Source organism: Polypterus senegalus, chromosome 4, assembly GCF_016835505.1.
Source record: "Polypterus senegalus isolate Bchr_013 chromosome 4, ASM1683550v1, whole genome shotgun sequence".
Lineage (NCBI taxonomy): Eukaryota > Metazoa > Chordata > Cladistia > Polypteriformes > Polypteridae > Polypterus > Polypterus senegalus.
Genome location: NC_053157.1, coordinates 249,720,058 through 249,735,220, shown reverse-complemented (window position 1 = coordinate 249,735,220; position 15,163 = coordinate 249,720,058). Strand labels below are relative to the sequence as shown.

General features: G+C 39.2%; 1 protein-coding gene across 1 annotated transcript in view; it reads right to left on the bottom strand.

The window, feature by feature from the left end:
- The window catches only part of LOC120529031 (tripartite motif-containing protein 16-like), a 30,822-nt gene extending 18,126 nt beyond the window's left edge, over window positions 1–12,696 (bottom strand). Inside the window, exon 1 of the mRNA XM_039753092.1 lies at window positions 12,124–12,696. Coding sequence (XP_039609026.1) covers window positions 12,124–12,696 — 573 coding nt within the window. The remainder of the gene's footprint in view (window positions 1–12,123) is intronic.
- Window positions 12,697–15,163: the final 2,467 nt, after the last annotated feature.

Below are 15,163 nucleotides of genomic sequence, written 5' to 3'. Positions count from 1 at the left end.
AGAACAGGTGAAGTCCTGACTTGGTTTATGGTCACTCGGGTGGAGGTGATGCTTTGTCCAGATTGCTGTAACCATGGAGAGATTCCTCTGGCACACATGGAAGAACATTCAGTTTGCTTTGTTTTTTTTCTAACAGATTCTTTGGTCTCTCTTGGCCCTTTCTCTTTGTGGCTGTGGTTTGTTCTGCAGGTTAAAGTCTTTGAGGTTTCACACTTACTAATTTTGTTTAGTGACTTACCAAATAAAGAAACAATCCTGTGTTGGATTTGAGAAATACTGGCTTGTGCGAGATCATTCGAGAGACGCATAACTGATATGGCAAAAAATGTAACGGTAAAACAGACAACAGGGTTACAACAAGCTGTATTTAGTGTTGCTCTTGGCGAAACAGTAGATGTGAATGATGTGACATACCTTTCACGATATTGTGACAACGACCATATTGATAAAGAGCTGTGCTACTTGATACCTCTTGGTGGTACAGCCAAGGGAGAGGACATCATAACTGCATTTCTAACCTATTTCAAAAATCAGAACATTAACATAAGCTGAATATTCTGTGTTACTACTGATGAGGCCCCTGCAATGGTCGGAAAGAGCAAAGGATTTGTTAAACATCTTCAGGATCGTATTGGACATCAAGTATTGAGGTTCAATTGCATTATACACGAGGAGAGTTTGTGTGAAGAGTTTGTCACTGTGCTTGAATTCTGTAATAGAAACTCTTATCAAGATAGTAAGCTTCATAGTTTCTCGCTCTTCATTGATCCACAGGCAAATCTCTTCTATCAGAAATGGAGAGCGCATATATGGACCTCCCGCTGTACAGCAATGTTCTTTGGCTTAGTTGAGGTAAAGTTTTGAACAGATTTTTATCAAGTATAGAAGCAATCAAGGTGTTTCTGATTAAAGAGAACAACATTTCCCAGAATTGAATGATGACGGCTGGCTGTGCAAGCTGATGTTTCTCGCTGACGTAACTAAACACCTGAAAGATTTAAACTTGAGTTTACAGGGTCAGAGTCAAACAGACATATCTTGCCATGATATTACCACTAACATCTATAAATACTTTCCAAACATAAAGGCTCATTCAAATTGATTTACTGTCAACAGAGATGAGCTTCAGAAGTACGTTGAACTGCTCAAAGGAGAGTTTGTTAAACAAGGGCAAGACTTCCAGATTCACAGGCCCATATTTTCTTACCTCATCAAGCCCACTTTAACTGATTTCATTACCACCACATTTGATTTCTCTTTTCAAGTGGATGGATGTTGACAATTTTGAAATGTCATCAGTCATCAGAGTTATGGATGATAAAATTTGCAGAACTGTGGAAAACTCTTGAAGGAAACTGCTTGGAAAATTCAGCTGCCATCCTCAGCTCCTGAACATCCCTGCCTGAAGTGTTCATCTGTTTGAAGAAAGTTGCATTTGCTTTGCTTTTGGGTTGACTTATACATGTGAACACATTTTCTCACACATGAAATTAGTTTTGAGTCCACAGAGAAGCTGCCTGATGTCTGTGCATTCAGACGCCTGTGTGATGCTGAAAGTCACCAAATACACACCTGATATTGAACAATTAGCTCAGGAGAAGGAAGAACAAGGATCACCGTAATTAATTAATGACTCAGGTCAGTAATAATCAATTATTAATTAGATGAAACATGTTAATAATGTGCTTTAGGTTTGATTTACTTAATTGTTTTGTTCTTCAAACTATTGGACTTTCTGTTTTAACAAAACATACATTTGACAATGTTATTAAAAATCCACAATAATGGTTTCAAAACTTAAATTTTGCAAAACATAGTTTTTATATTTGTTCCTATTTGAATTAAAATATTGAATAATCAACCAAGAATACAATAGTTATGTACTGGAAACACATTAATATAAGGTAAAGTTAATGTATTTCAGCGGTTGTTGTATATAATAATATGGTGGGCTTATGCTGGCACTCCGAGTGACTTTACAACATTATCTCGGCCAACCCCTGGGGAGTATTTTCCGTACGTCGCTTAAATCATCCGAAATCAGATGCCTCATCTTGGATGAGTTAATGCCGGTGAAACTTATCCAGGATAAGTCGGTTTTTCAAACGCAGCGGTGTAGTAGATTAGTCGAGCTGGATCTAATCATCAGAGATGAATGCACGCGCCCGCGCTGAGTGTAAAGCCTATATATATATTGAGTCTAGAAAACATGATCAGCAAGTCTTTGATAGGCTGCAACAAAATGACGAAAGAACGGGCGCATTTTTTTCACACAAGCTGTGCATGCGTGCGTGTGTGTGTATGCACAAGGGGTAACACTGCAAAAGCAGCCCAAACCATAAAAGACGGCTGGCAAAAAGTGGCCGACAGATTAAACGCATGTGTATTGAACTTACTAAAAGCAGAGTTTCATTTCCTATGTGTCAGATTAATTATTATTTAATATGTCATAATTCCAGATCAAACGTGAGCAGAAGGAGAACATGGAGACATGTTAAAGTGAAGTACAAGAATATACTTCAAACTAGTAAATATTGATATATAACTATTTAAAGAACTGTTGACATAAAGAATCATATATAATATAAAAAACATTCATTTTAAAGCTAATAAGAAGGCAGACAAGGAAAAAAAAGGTGGAGGTCCACACAGTCCAGACCTAACCCCTGCAGAAGAGTTGGCTCTCCAGCAAAATGCCCATCTCCCTGTTTCTGAGGGCATTCCAGTGGGAAGCACCTCCTCATAACCAGTGGCAGGATGCAGTGGTCACTTCATTTCAGGTAAAGGATGGTCATTGCATATATTTGTCCTCGATGTGTGCCATAGGTATGTTCCATATAGCCCTCTTTTTTTTTTTTTTTTTGTTGGGTCAGTTGCAGGGAATGTCATATCCCTAGAACTTGTGTCTGAACCAATGAGATATTGACGAATGTCAAATATTTGATGAAGACACTGTGTCTGATTATTCTTCAGGAGGAGATGTACATTTTCCTAATAATGTTTGGTCAAACTCCACTCTGATCAGTCCCATGTGCCCCAATCCTGGGTAATGTTAGGCTGATCGTGAGCTTCTTTATGGAACTGTGGGTGTTTTTGCCCGAGTACCTGCAATGGCATGAAATGCCTCTTTTATTATCTGCACACGCAGATGTCCAGGAAACACTATGAAAACCTGAAGGAAATATTTCAGAGCCAAACAGACTTTACGAATTACCTGGCAAATTGCACTTTTAGATAGATTTTCCGCATTGCCTACAGTATATAAAAAAAGTGCCGCTTGCAAAAAACCTCAAAGCAATGCATACTGTCTGTGTGGTTGTGAGAGCCCGACTTCACCGAGTTTGACTTCGAATATAAGGTGCTAATAAATCTTTGAGTTACAATATTCCCCCTAGGCTAAAGCGGTATCTTTCGAAAAGAATTTCCTCCAGGAGCAATAAATGATCTTGCTGATTGCGCAAAACCCTCTCTATATGAAATTCTCTTCTTATAATTTGCACACCGATATCAATTGGTTGCTCATTCATAAACGGTGAAGCCAAGACTGAATGAATTCCATGCACGGAAACTGATTAAGTGTGTGAGCTAATCCTTGTTTAAACAGAACAGACCTGCTCCAAGCAGGTTTGAGGATTTGGATCTGCTGCTATGACAGCACATCCAGCAAGAGTTTCAAAAAACCGACAGATCCAGGATGAGGCCAAATTGTCAACTATTACGTCCGGCTAAATGAGTAATCCACCTATGAAAAATACCCCCCTGGTCTTTGTCATAATCATACATGAAATTGAATCATCACTCCAGGGTTTGGAGATGCAAAATGACCTTACTGTCCAATAAATACATTTATCTCCAATCACTAATAAAATATACGATTACTTATTTAATTAAAATGAGGACATCTATACAGTAATACTATATTGAAATTTCTCAGCTGAATGTGTTGTAAGAATCTTAGACTTAACTCTGGAGTTCAATATAAAATGACATGTGACAATAATGTGTCATTCGTCCTACCAACTCGGGTCTATTGGGGATTTTGTTATACCTCACAGGTGCTTTTTTTGTCATTCCTGTTTTTTACGATTTTGTCAAGCAGTTTGTTCCTAATAATGTCACATCATTGTTTCCTATTTCTGCTTTGATTATTGCTTTTTAAAAATCCAAATGTCAAAAGAGCCAAAAAGCCCCCAATCAAAAGCCCCCAATCCCGCCTATTCAGTTTTAAGAAATGTAATAATTTACTCAGCCACTGTTTGTAAAGGGTCCTCAGTTTGAATGTCACACATTGTCATCGGTGTAGTGACACTCTGTTAGTCATTCAGCAGCAGCTCGAGATTTCCACAGCTCCTCTGTTCACTGACTGCTGTTCTGAGGTGAGATAAGTTCAGAGTCTGAAATACAATGCATAGCTTCATCATGAAGTGTTAGGTAACTATAACATGTAAAGTTTATGTTCTGTTATAACAGATAAAAATGTAAAATAGTTTGCCATGCAGTCAGAGCATGATGAAGACAGAGTGTGAGTGTGGAAAAAATGAAATTGTAATTCATTGGAAGGAGAGATGTGTAAGGGGAAGGAGGTTTCTCAGAACTTCACAATGTGTTTGGCTGTAATACATCTAGAATATAACTATATAATGTAGATTTTGATAACATCAGCTTTTGGTTTTTAGGGTAAAATGGCAAGCACATCAAAACAGGCCAGATTTGGAGTCTCTGAGACAAATTCTACATGGGGAGAGCTTTGAAGGGAGGGAAGATTCAGGCACCGATTATGAGGCTTATGTTACAGAGGCTGCTGAACACAGTGACACTGAAAATGAAGCTCACCCAGACACTGCAATGGCCACCACTGTAGGAACCTCAGGACTTAATAATACCATTGACATACTACTGGATAAATGGAGAAAAGAAAGAGGAAGCAAAAGATCCATGAGCTGGACTAGGTTGAAAAAGTAGTGCTCTAAACAGTGCACATAGGCAAAAGCAAGTAATGGGCCATAGTGAAGTAGCTGGCACAGAAGAGGATGCCAATGACAGACCATATCATGGCAAAAATGGGACAGTTTGACAAAGAAATCCTCCACCAGCAGGGCGAAGAGAGGCAGCTAACATCATCAGAGATCAACCAGAAATAACAAAGGCAGCAAAGTGAACAAACGTTGAAGAATCTTTTCATTTTTTCTGACCCCAGAGATGGTAAATGTCACAGTGCTGAAACCAACAGGGAGGCTGACCGCAGAATCAGGGAATAGAATGCAGCCATCCCAGCCACAGTACTGATAACTGGTAAGCAGTGGATGGCACAGAGATAACAGCAGTCATTGGCCTTTTCATAATAGCTGGGGTTTCTAGAGATAATCAGGATTCCCTTTGGCCTGTAACCCTGTGTTCACTGCAGACAAGATTTCAACAAATTTTGAGATACATGAGCTTTGACAATGAAGCAACAAGAGGAGAGCGAGTGGCAGCAGACAAGCTTACACCTTTCTGAGATATATGGACAATGTTTGTAGCTCAGCTCCCAAAGCACTTCATTCCAGGCACAGACATGTGTGTGGATGAGCAGCTCGTTGGTTTCTGAGGCAAGTGCAGTGGGGAAGGAGTGATAAGGAGAGTGAATAGAGGTAAGGAGAAGGAGAGGCTTCTCAGGGTCTCTCAGAGCTCCAAGATATGTCTGGTTGTAATAAACCTGGAATATAACTATATAATGGTAAACACCAGCATTTGTTTTTGAGGCAAAAGTGGCAAGAAGATGAATTTAAATTTTTAAATAAGGAGAGCATGGAGGGAGGGAATAAGGGGACTGAGAATGAGGATCATGTTTCCCAGGCTTCAGCAAACAGCGCAAATCAAAATATACCTTCATTATCCCTGTGACATGATAAGAAAGGTCACAGAGCTAAGGAAGGAATTTTGTTTGCCGTGTTTGCTGTTTGCTAATCCTGTTACAGGCCAGCTTGAGGCAAACTGTGTGCTCTAAAAAGTACTGAAGTTTGAATGGCTGTGTGTTTATTTCAATTATTTTATATACAAAATATGAAAATCAATTGTAAATTTGCCTAAAATAATAATCATCTATTTTTTTCTTTAGATGACATCATTTAAATTACTAATAATGCTTTGGTAAGAAATAAGTTTTGCTATTATGATTATTTTGCTATAATGATTGCTTCTTATATTAAACTAGCAAAATACCCGCCTTCGCAGCGGAGAAGTAGTGTGTTAAAGAAGTTATGAAAAAGAAAAGGAAACATTTTGAAAATAACGTAACATGATTGTCAATGTAATTGTTTTGTCACTGTTATGAGTGTTGCTGTCATATATATATATATATATATATATATATATATATATATATATATACACACACACATATAAACATATATACATATCTACATATACACATATCTATACTAATAAAAGGCAAAGCCCTCACTCACTCACTCACTCACTCACTCATCACTAATTCTCCAACTTCCCGTGTGGGTGGAAGGCTGAAATTTGGCAGGTTCATTCCTTACAGCTTCCTTACAAAAGTTGGGCAGGTTTTATATCGAAATTCTACGCGTAATGGTCATAACTGGAAGCAGTTTTCTCCATTTACTGTAATGGAGATGAGCTTCAACGCCGTGGGGAGTTTCGTGTGACATCATCACGCCTCCCGTAATCACGCAGTACATAGAAAACCAGGAAGACCTCAAAAAGCGCTGAAGAAAACATGCATTATATAATTGAGAAGGCAGCGAAACAATAAGAAGCAAGCGAGTGACATATACAACCATATTCATGAGTTCTGCTACTTCGGAAACAAAGCACGATGTAAACCTACACTTTAAATTAAGTTCATAGACAGGCTGCCGCTGGCTTTTGTAATTTAGTGCCTGCCCATATAAGGCCGTCCGTCAGCGGCAATCCAATAGCAAACTCCACTAAATATTCACGGGTGAAGGACTGTGCTTATGGAGAGGAAGATGAGATGGTCAGGGTGGTGTTTGACACAAACTCAGCAAACTGTGAGAGAAAGTTTTAAGTGCCAGGACTAAGGTAACATTAAATACAGCCATGGACATAGCACGAGATGGCACCAGCACAGCTGGGAAACTTCGATGCATGTACACCGAGTGGCTCACGTGAACTGGCGCAGTGCACAGATAAAAGCAACAGTTCCAAAGAGCTGAACAAAACCGAATTACACAATTGAAAAGGCAGCAAAAATATGAAGCGTCTGATAAGCATATTCATAAATCCAACTACTGTGGAAACAAAGCACACGTGGAAAAAGTCAATGTCCGCTAAAGGAAGACAGTGTAAAAAACCCGTGCATGCAGTGTGTCAGGTCTCAGATAAAGAAGAAGACGAGCTGTTTATTGATGCAGTAAGAAACGAATCGATGAATGAAACCTGTCATCTTTACAGCGATTGACAAACACGGAATGTAACTTGAACACAACACATCCTACAAATACGAACCTGATTGAAAGAAATAATGATAATCAAATCCTTGATGACAGCAACACTCAGTAACACTCACAAAACAAATACTGTATATTGACAGTCATGTTACGTTATTTTTAAAATGTTCCCTTTTCTTTTCTAGCTTTTTAACACACTACTTCTCCTGCGATCGCGGGTATATATATATATATATATATATATATCCCGATCTACATACTCGAATAATGGATACTTTATTAGCCATCAATGATTGTTTTGGTAAAGCCATACTCAGTGTATTCATTAGATGAGCGGTAAAAAGTAAGAGCGAGGGAGGATGACTTATTGAGGCATGCAGGCTGTAGTGCGCGTCAACTCTATCTGAATTGCGCAATCACATTTGAAAAAATATATCTTTTCAAGTTCTATTTAGTCCATATGTGTCAAACTCAAGGGCAGCGGGCCACATCCGGCCGGCGTGTAATTATATCCGGCCCGAGATCATTTTATATACTGTATTATTGTTATTAAAGCCCGGGTATATGAAGCGCTGGTAACACAATAAACTACAGATCCCATAATGCAGCGCTTCAGCTGCCTTGCCGAACACACGTTTAATCTAGTCTAGCTTATGATGCTGCAAGTTATTGCGAAGCTAGCTCACACGATGCTGAATAGAAAAGTTGATTCTGAAAATAGAGCCTTTAAAACCGATGGGAGGCTGAGTATATGTTTACTGAACCCGTGTGTCTCATTTGTGGAGCTAATGTGGCTGTAATTACAGAATTTAATCTAAGACGGCACTATGAGACAAAACATCAGGGTAACCTGAATGCAATGCAGAAGATACAGAAAGCAGCATAATTAAATAAGAATCTGACACTTCAGCGGACGTTTTACCGTGCACAATCACAAAGTGATTTCAAGTGAAGCTGCTTTTATGGGAGACACAAATGCACCAGTGCACCTTGCCCCACTTTCCCTGTTGCCAAGTAATGTTAAACCAAGTCGTCACTACGGTGTTCCCAAATCGCACTTTGCTGATAAACTGGCGCACTGCGCACTGAGTTTGCACGGCGCTTTGGTGACTTTGAAGAACAAAAAAAGTCCGTCTACATGCGGCTCGAACCTTGTGCATGTTTGGTAGCACATATCTGTGTGAGAAGCTCTTCTCAGTGATAAAGACTAACAAAACAGCACACAGGAGTCGCCTCACTGATGAGCACCTGCAATCCATCCTGAGAATCTCCACAACACAGAACCTCACACCAAACAGAAACGAACCTGTGGCCAAAAAAAGATGCCAGGCGTCCAGCTCTAAAATGACATATGAGCAAAGACAACTGAATGATTTGATTTGTTATTGCTGAAAGGAACACATTTTATTTATATTTCTAGGTTTTGTTATGCAGCATGTTCATATTTGAATTTGTATAATTTTGACAGGATATATTTTTATGGAGAGCAAAATCTTTTGGGATATTTAAAATCTAAGTTTATTTTTATATAAAATTACATAAGAGTAAAGAAATGAATTTGTTCTTTTAACGTTTACTTTATTTCTAACTTGTATAATTTAGACAGGATATATTTTTATGGAGAGCAAAATATTATAAGTTGTTTAAGGTTTGAGTTGATTTATTCACGAATAATATTCCTGTCTGTTTTTACCATTCCTACCAAAGATATTTCTGTCGACTAAATAAAAATTCCTTCTATTTAAAATTTAAATAGAACTTGAACAAATCTGATAGTTCATAATATCCACGCAGACTTGCACGTAAGAGCGGGAGTTATCCGTTTTAACAAGCAGCGTATTGCACTGATCTGAAATAGCTGTGTGTGTATATATGTAGATATGTATGTATATGTATATATATGTTTATATATGTGTGTGTGTATGTACAGTATGTATATATATATATATGTATTTGTGTGTATATATGTGTGTGTATGTATATATGTATGTGTGTATGTATTTATGTGTGTGTGTATATGTATGTGTATATATGTAGATATATATATATGTATGTATATATGTGTATATGTATAGATATGTATATATATATATGTTTATGTGTGTGTGTAAATATATATATATATATATATGACAACAACACTCATCACTCACAACAGTGACAAAACAATTACATTGACAATCATGTTACGTTATTTTCAAAATGTTTCCTTTTCTTTTTCATTGCTTCTTTAACACACTACTTCTCTGCTGCAAAGCTCGGGTGTTTTGCTAGTCTATATATATATATATATATATATATATATATATATACATATACACATCTACATATATATACATATATATACACATTCAACATATATACACACATACATACACACACACACACACATATATATATATATATATATATATACACACAGACACATATATACAGATCTACATATATACACACATATATATACATATGTACATATATATATATATATATATATATATATATATATATATATATATATATATATGTATATAGCAAAATCCCAGCCGAGGCGAAGTACTGCTTTTAAATTTTTATTAAGACGAAAAGAAAACCTTTTTAAACTGATTGAAAATATACCAATAACTATCTGTGAAGGATCTCTTTGTATACCACGTTGTCAGTTCAGCACTCCGGTTGTAATATGTCCAAGCTGTGCACTGAGATTACTTTTGAGAATGCAACGTATAGTTTTGTCCAGGAGAAAAGCAATGTTGCCTCAAATCAATGGCAACCTTTTGTAGAGTCTGTCCCCGAGACTTATTACTTGTCATCGCGAAGCAGAACCTTACTGGAAATTTGAGGCATTTGGATTGAAATGGGAGATCAGAGGGTATGACAGGGATGCGAGAAATACATTGAGTGTGGAGAAACTCTAGAGACAGCGTGTGTATTAACTTGTGGATTTTTCTGTGAGTATTTGGTGGTAGCGTGACGAAGTTGCCTCCGCAAGACCGCGTTAGCTGTGGAGCTCAGCTCGGAGCATATTGTTTTCCTACCTTGTCAATTGTGTAATGCGTTTTTTGAACAGGTTTGATGCATGGAAGTGATCACTCGTACTGCGTTCAGTCAGTTCACGTGAGCTGCTCTCTTGTGTGATATTGCGATGTCCACGGCTTCATTTAATGTTAGCTAAGACCTGGCACTTAAAAGTTTCTCGCTACAGCAATTTTAACTCCGTTACAAAGTGATCCAAAGTCTCGTTTATACCTCGTGTCTTCTCATTAAACTTGTACCTTGCGAATAAAGTATTCGACGAAGGCATGACAAACGGCAGCAGGAGTGTGTCCATAAACTTAATTTAAACTTACGGTTTACACCGTGCTTTGTTTCCGCAGTAGCTGCACTTATGAATAAGCTTGTATGCATTTTTCTTCAGCGCTCTTTGGGAGCTCTTCCTTCTTTTCTACGTACTGCATTCACAGTCAGTTCACGTGATTACGTGGGAGGCGTGATGATGTGACACGCAGCTCCGCCCCCACGGCCATCGAGCTAAAGTCCATTACAGTATATGGAGAAAAATAGGTTCCAGTTATGACCATTACGCGTAGAATTTCAAAATGAAACCTGCCCAACTTTTGTAGGTAAGCTGTAAGGAATGAGCCTGCCAAATTTCAGCCTTCTACCTACACGGGAAGTTGGAGAGAGAGAGAGAGAGAGAGAGAGAGAGTGAGTGAGTGAGTGAGGGCTTTGCCTTCTATTAGTATAGATTATCCTTGGGGTCTCCAGAGACTCCAGTTGGCATTTAATGTATGTAAAATATTTCATTAGGATGAGGTTTAAAAAACCCTGAGATCATCCCAAAGGCAAACTCAATTTTTTTAAAAATGGACAAACAAGACAAAGGCAGACCCATGAAACACACCGTGTAAGTGGCAGCACTACAGAGTGTCTCTATTCATGTGTCAAACTTACATTGAATTATGTTAACGATGACATTTCATGGTGACTTACTACACTTACATCAGACAACTGTAACATCACCTTGCTAAGATCACCTTATTAGTATCAGAATGTTTGATATTTTCAACAGTAGCCCATGTGACACTTGTACCCCTGTCAGTGGCCAGTTCCAGTCTGCAGGCTGTACTTGGCCAACCACTGCCTTAGATGCTCAAAAGAAAATCTGATTGGAGCACAAAGAAACTCCACTGGGTGTAATGAGGGCACTCAGGTCTTCATGGACAACATTGGGGATCTAATCCTGGACTGTTTCATGCCTTGCACCAACTCAACAGGATATGTTCAAAAATCAGGTTTATGAGATAGATGGACAGATATCTCTGTAAGACTACCAGACAGTCATGTCACACACAGCAGGTCCTCACTCCTCTCAGCTCCTTCACAGGTTTTCTACATTTTCTCGGTTATACAAGTCGTAGTATCACAGAATTGGGGTAGACTTAACCAGGTCTGTTCAGTAGGCCGGTCTACTCTCGTATCCTATGATTAACAAACACACACACACACACACACACACAGATCCTAGTCACACAACGATGAATTGGAGGAAGAAACCAAGCAGACCACAAACTCGCTGTAATGCCATACAAGTGGATTTGGCATTCCTTGGATCATCACTTGAAGCTGCAAAATAAGCTGACAGAAATTCCATAACCCAAAGTTGTCCAAATAAATTTAATTAAACACTAAACTCCACTCACCTGTTTTTTTCCCTCTCTGTCTCCACCTCAACCATTTTATGCCCATTATGTCCAGTCACCACACACATCATGCAGATACAGGAATCATCAGTTTTGCAAAATATCTCCAGACTTTTCTGATGTTTCTCACAGAGTTTCTCCTTTAGGTTTCCATCAGGATCAACCAGCTTGTGGTCCTTCCAGGCTGCCATTTCAAAGTGAGGCTGCAGATGAATCTGACAGTAGGAGGCCGGGCAGGTTAGACAGGACTTCACAGCTCTGAACTTCTTCCCAGTACAGAAGTCACACTCCACATCTCCAGGGCCAGCATAATTCTTAGATGGAGGAGAACTGAGTGTTGTCTTCTTTAATTTCTTGATGACTTCATTAAGCAGAGTGTTTCTGTTCAGCTCAGGCCTTGTGGTGAAGGTGTGTCTGCACTGAGGACAGCTGCACTTTTGGCTCTGATCCCAGTAGTTTGTGAGGCACTTCAGACAGAAACTGTGACCACAGGGGATTGAGACCGGGTCATTCAGGGTGTCCAGACACAATGCACAGGTGAACTCGTCCTGTGATACAAACAGCTGGGCTTCAGCCATCGTCAGTCTGAGGAGCGGCAGGCAGAGAGAATCAGTCAGAAAAACAAGGAAGTGACTTGTGAAGACATGCAAGTGAAAGTTTGTCTGTGCTCAGTGAGGAGGTGGAGGAGATTTAAAGAGAAAGCTGAGAGTTCACAGAGAGAACATCTGAGGAGACACTGAGGGTGAACAGTTAATGTGAGACAGGAGCCCAGAGAGTGAAGACCACAAAGATGAGAGAAGAGATGGCCTGTCACAGGGGGCCTGCTAAAGTGTAATTCATGTCAGTATTTCTTACTTATTTTTTATATACTACAGTTCACCTGAGACCGACTCAGTGCACATTTAAAAATAGAATAAAATCAAAATGCAGTAAAACACAGCACATCAATTAGTAGAAACAGATTTGCATGTCACCATGCTGGTTCTTTTTATTATTTAAATTGTCCATCTTATAGTAAGTTCTTGACTGTTAATCAACATAGATGTGTCAATGGTGTGGGTGATCAGAATCGATTGATGGATGTTAATCCATTAAATAATTAATTTTATTTGTCAGTAATTTATCAGATTATTCAATAAAGCCCCCAGCTGTTAGATTCTGTCAAGGTAACTAAAGCCAACTCAGTCTAACAAACAGAATAATATGATTTATTGATAAACACAAGGATTGTAGAAACATGAAAACTTCAAAAATGACATAACTGACAGGACACAAGACAGACAGACAGACAGACAGAACAGGACAGACAGACACGTAACACACAGCAGGTGCTTGCCGCTCTCGGCTCCTTCACTAGTTTTCTTCATTTTCTTAGTTACACAAACCATATTATCACAGGGTTTGTGAGACTTAACCAAGTCTGTTCAGTAGGCCGGGCTCCTCTCGCACCCTATGATTAACACACACACACATAGATCCTAGTCACAAAACAACACACCGGAGGAAGAAACGAGGCAGACTACAAACCCACAGGGATGATGTCACACAAGTGGATTTGGCTTTCCTCGGATCATCACTTGAAGCTGCTTAACAGAAAGAACAATGGCGGCGTTTCATCGTATTGGCTGTCAGTGCAACAATGCACACGGATTGAGGAGGATGATAATGATGATTCCCTACTGCCAGTCCCTCTGTAATATTTTTTTTTTTTATCATCAAACTATATAGTCACATAGGTGACATATTTCAAATTAAAATCCAGGTAATAAAATATACGTAAAATTCAAGCATTTCTTTGGTTTTTCATTAAATTTCATGAAATTTGTTAGTAATTTTGATAATTCCACATTTTAAACTATTCCATTCTATAATAATACAAATCAAATTACAAATATTTTAAATACTCCTAAGAATACTATCACGTCTTATTTCTAAAACAATAAGTGACATATTAGCAATTACAGAAGTGCTGCACTTGAATTCTGATGTCTGCTGATGGCGGACAGGCCTCTCCACGTAACATACAGTATATATACTGTAACACCCCACGCCACTGGGTCGTCTACTTGTCACTCTGTTGTCACTCTCAGCAGCTCCTCTGCCAGGTTTTCAGCAATACATCTCTCAGTAAACTCAGAACAGCCAAGATGTCATCTTAAAGTTTCCAATAAAGTGACAAGTGACAGACTTGTATGAGCAGGTCGTTCTGGATGTCCGGCAGTCAGTTGTCAGGCAAACTGCTGAAGCTTTTTGACCCTGTCTTGACACAATGCACGCGCCATGTTATATAGTCGTGGAATAATTGTTTGAGCTGAGGTTTTTCTACTGGGGCAACCATACATGGGGTTTAAGGCCTGATCAAACGTTTTAAATCCTTTGTCCTCCACAATGAAGTCACGGGCCATCATTTTCGTCAGCTCCTCATCGACACTTGCTGTCCGGCTGCGGTCATTTGTTTAAGAATTGAATGTGCTTATTGGGGTTTGAGTGGCAGAAAGCTGTGATATACCTGCAGTTTTAGGCAAGACAGTGGATACTGCAGCAGACGTTCGTGGCTCAAAACAGGACACTTTCCCAGGGTCAGTGGATGGCAGCCTGAAGAGAGAGGGCGAGCTGGACGGACGGCTGAGCGCTTCTTAGATGTCTGTGCAGGTTTGTTGTTGACCCTGCGCTGCTCTGACGGATAGTTTCATTTTACAAATTCTTCACTTTTTCAATCCGACTCCCTGTCTCTCTGTCGTTCCGTGTACCTGGCCTGTACCACTACACTCACTTTCTTCGGAGCGTCTGCCCCCCTTCCTTCTTTCACATAATGGTATGATCCGAGTCTGTCTTAACTTGTGATTGGCCTCATGGTGTGCCCATCAAAATAAAGTCCCGCCTCTGTCTCCATGTATTCTCTGCGGCTGCACATTCGGCTTTCCCAGACGGCAGTCGGGTCTCCTTCATTACAAAGAATCGGCTCTTAGAGGCAAACGACATATCATGTCATGCGGTCATTACACGAATATCACAGAGCCGATAGTCCACATACTGGGTGTGATT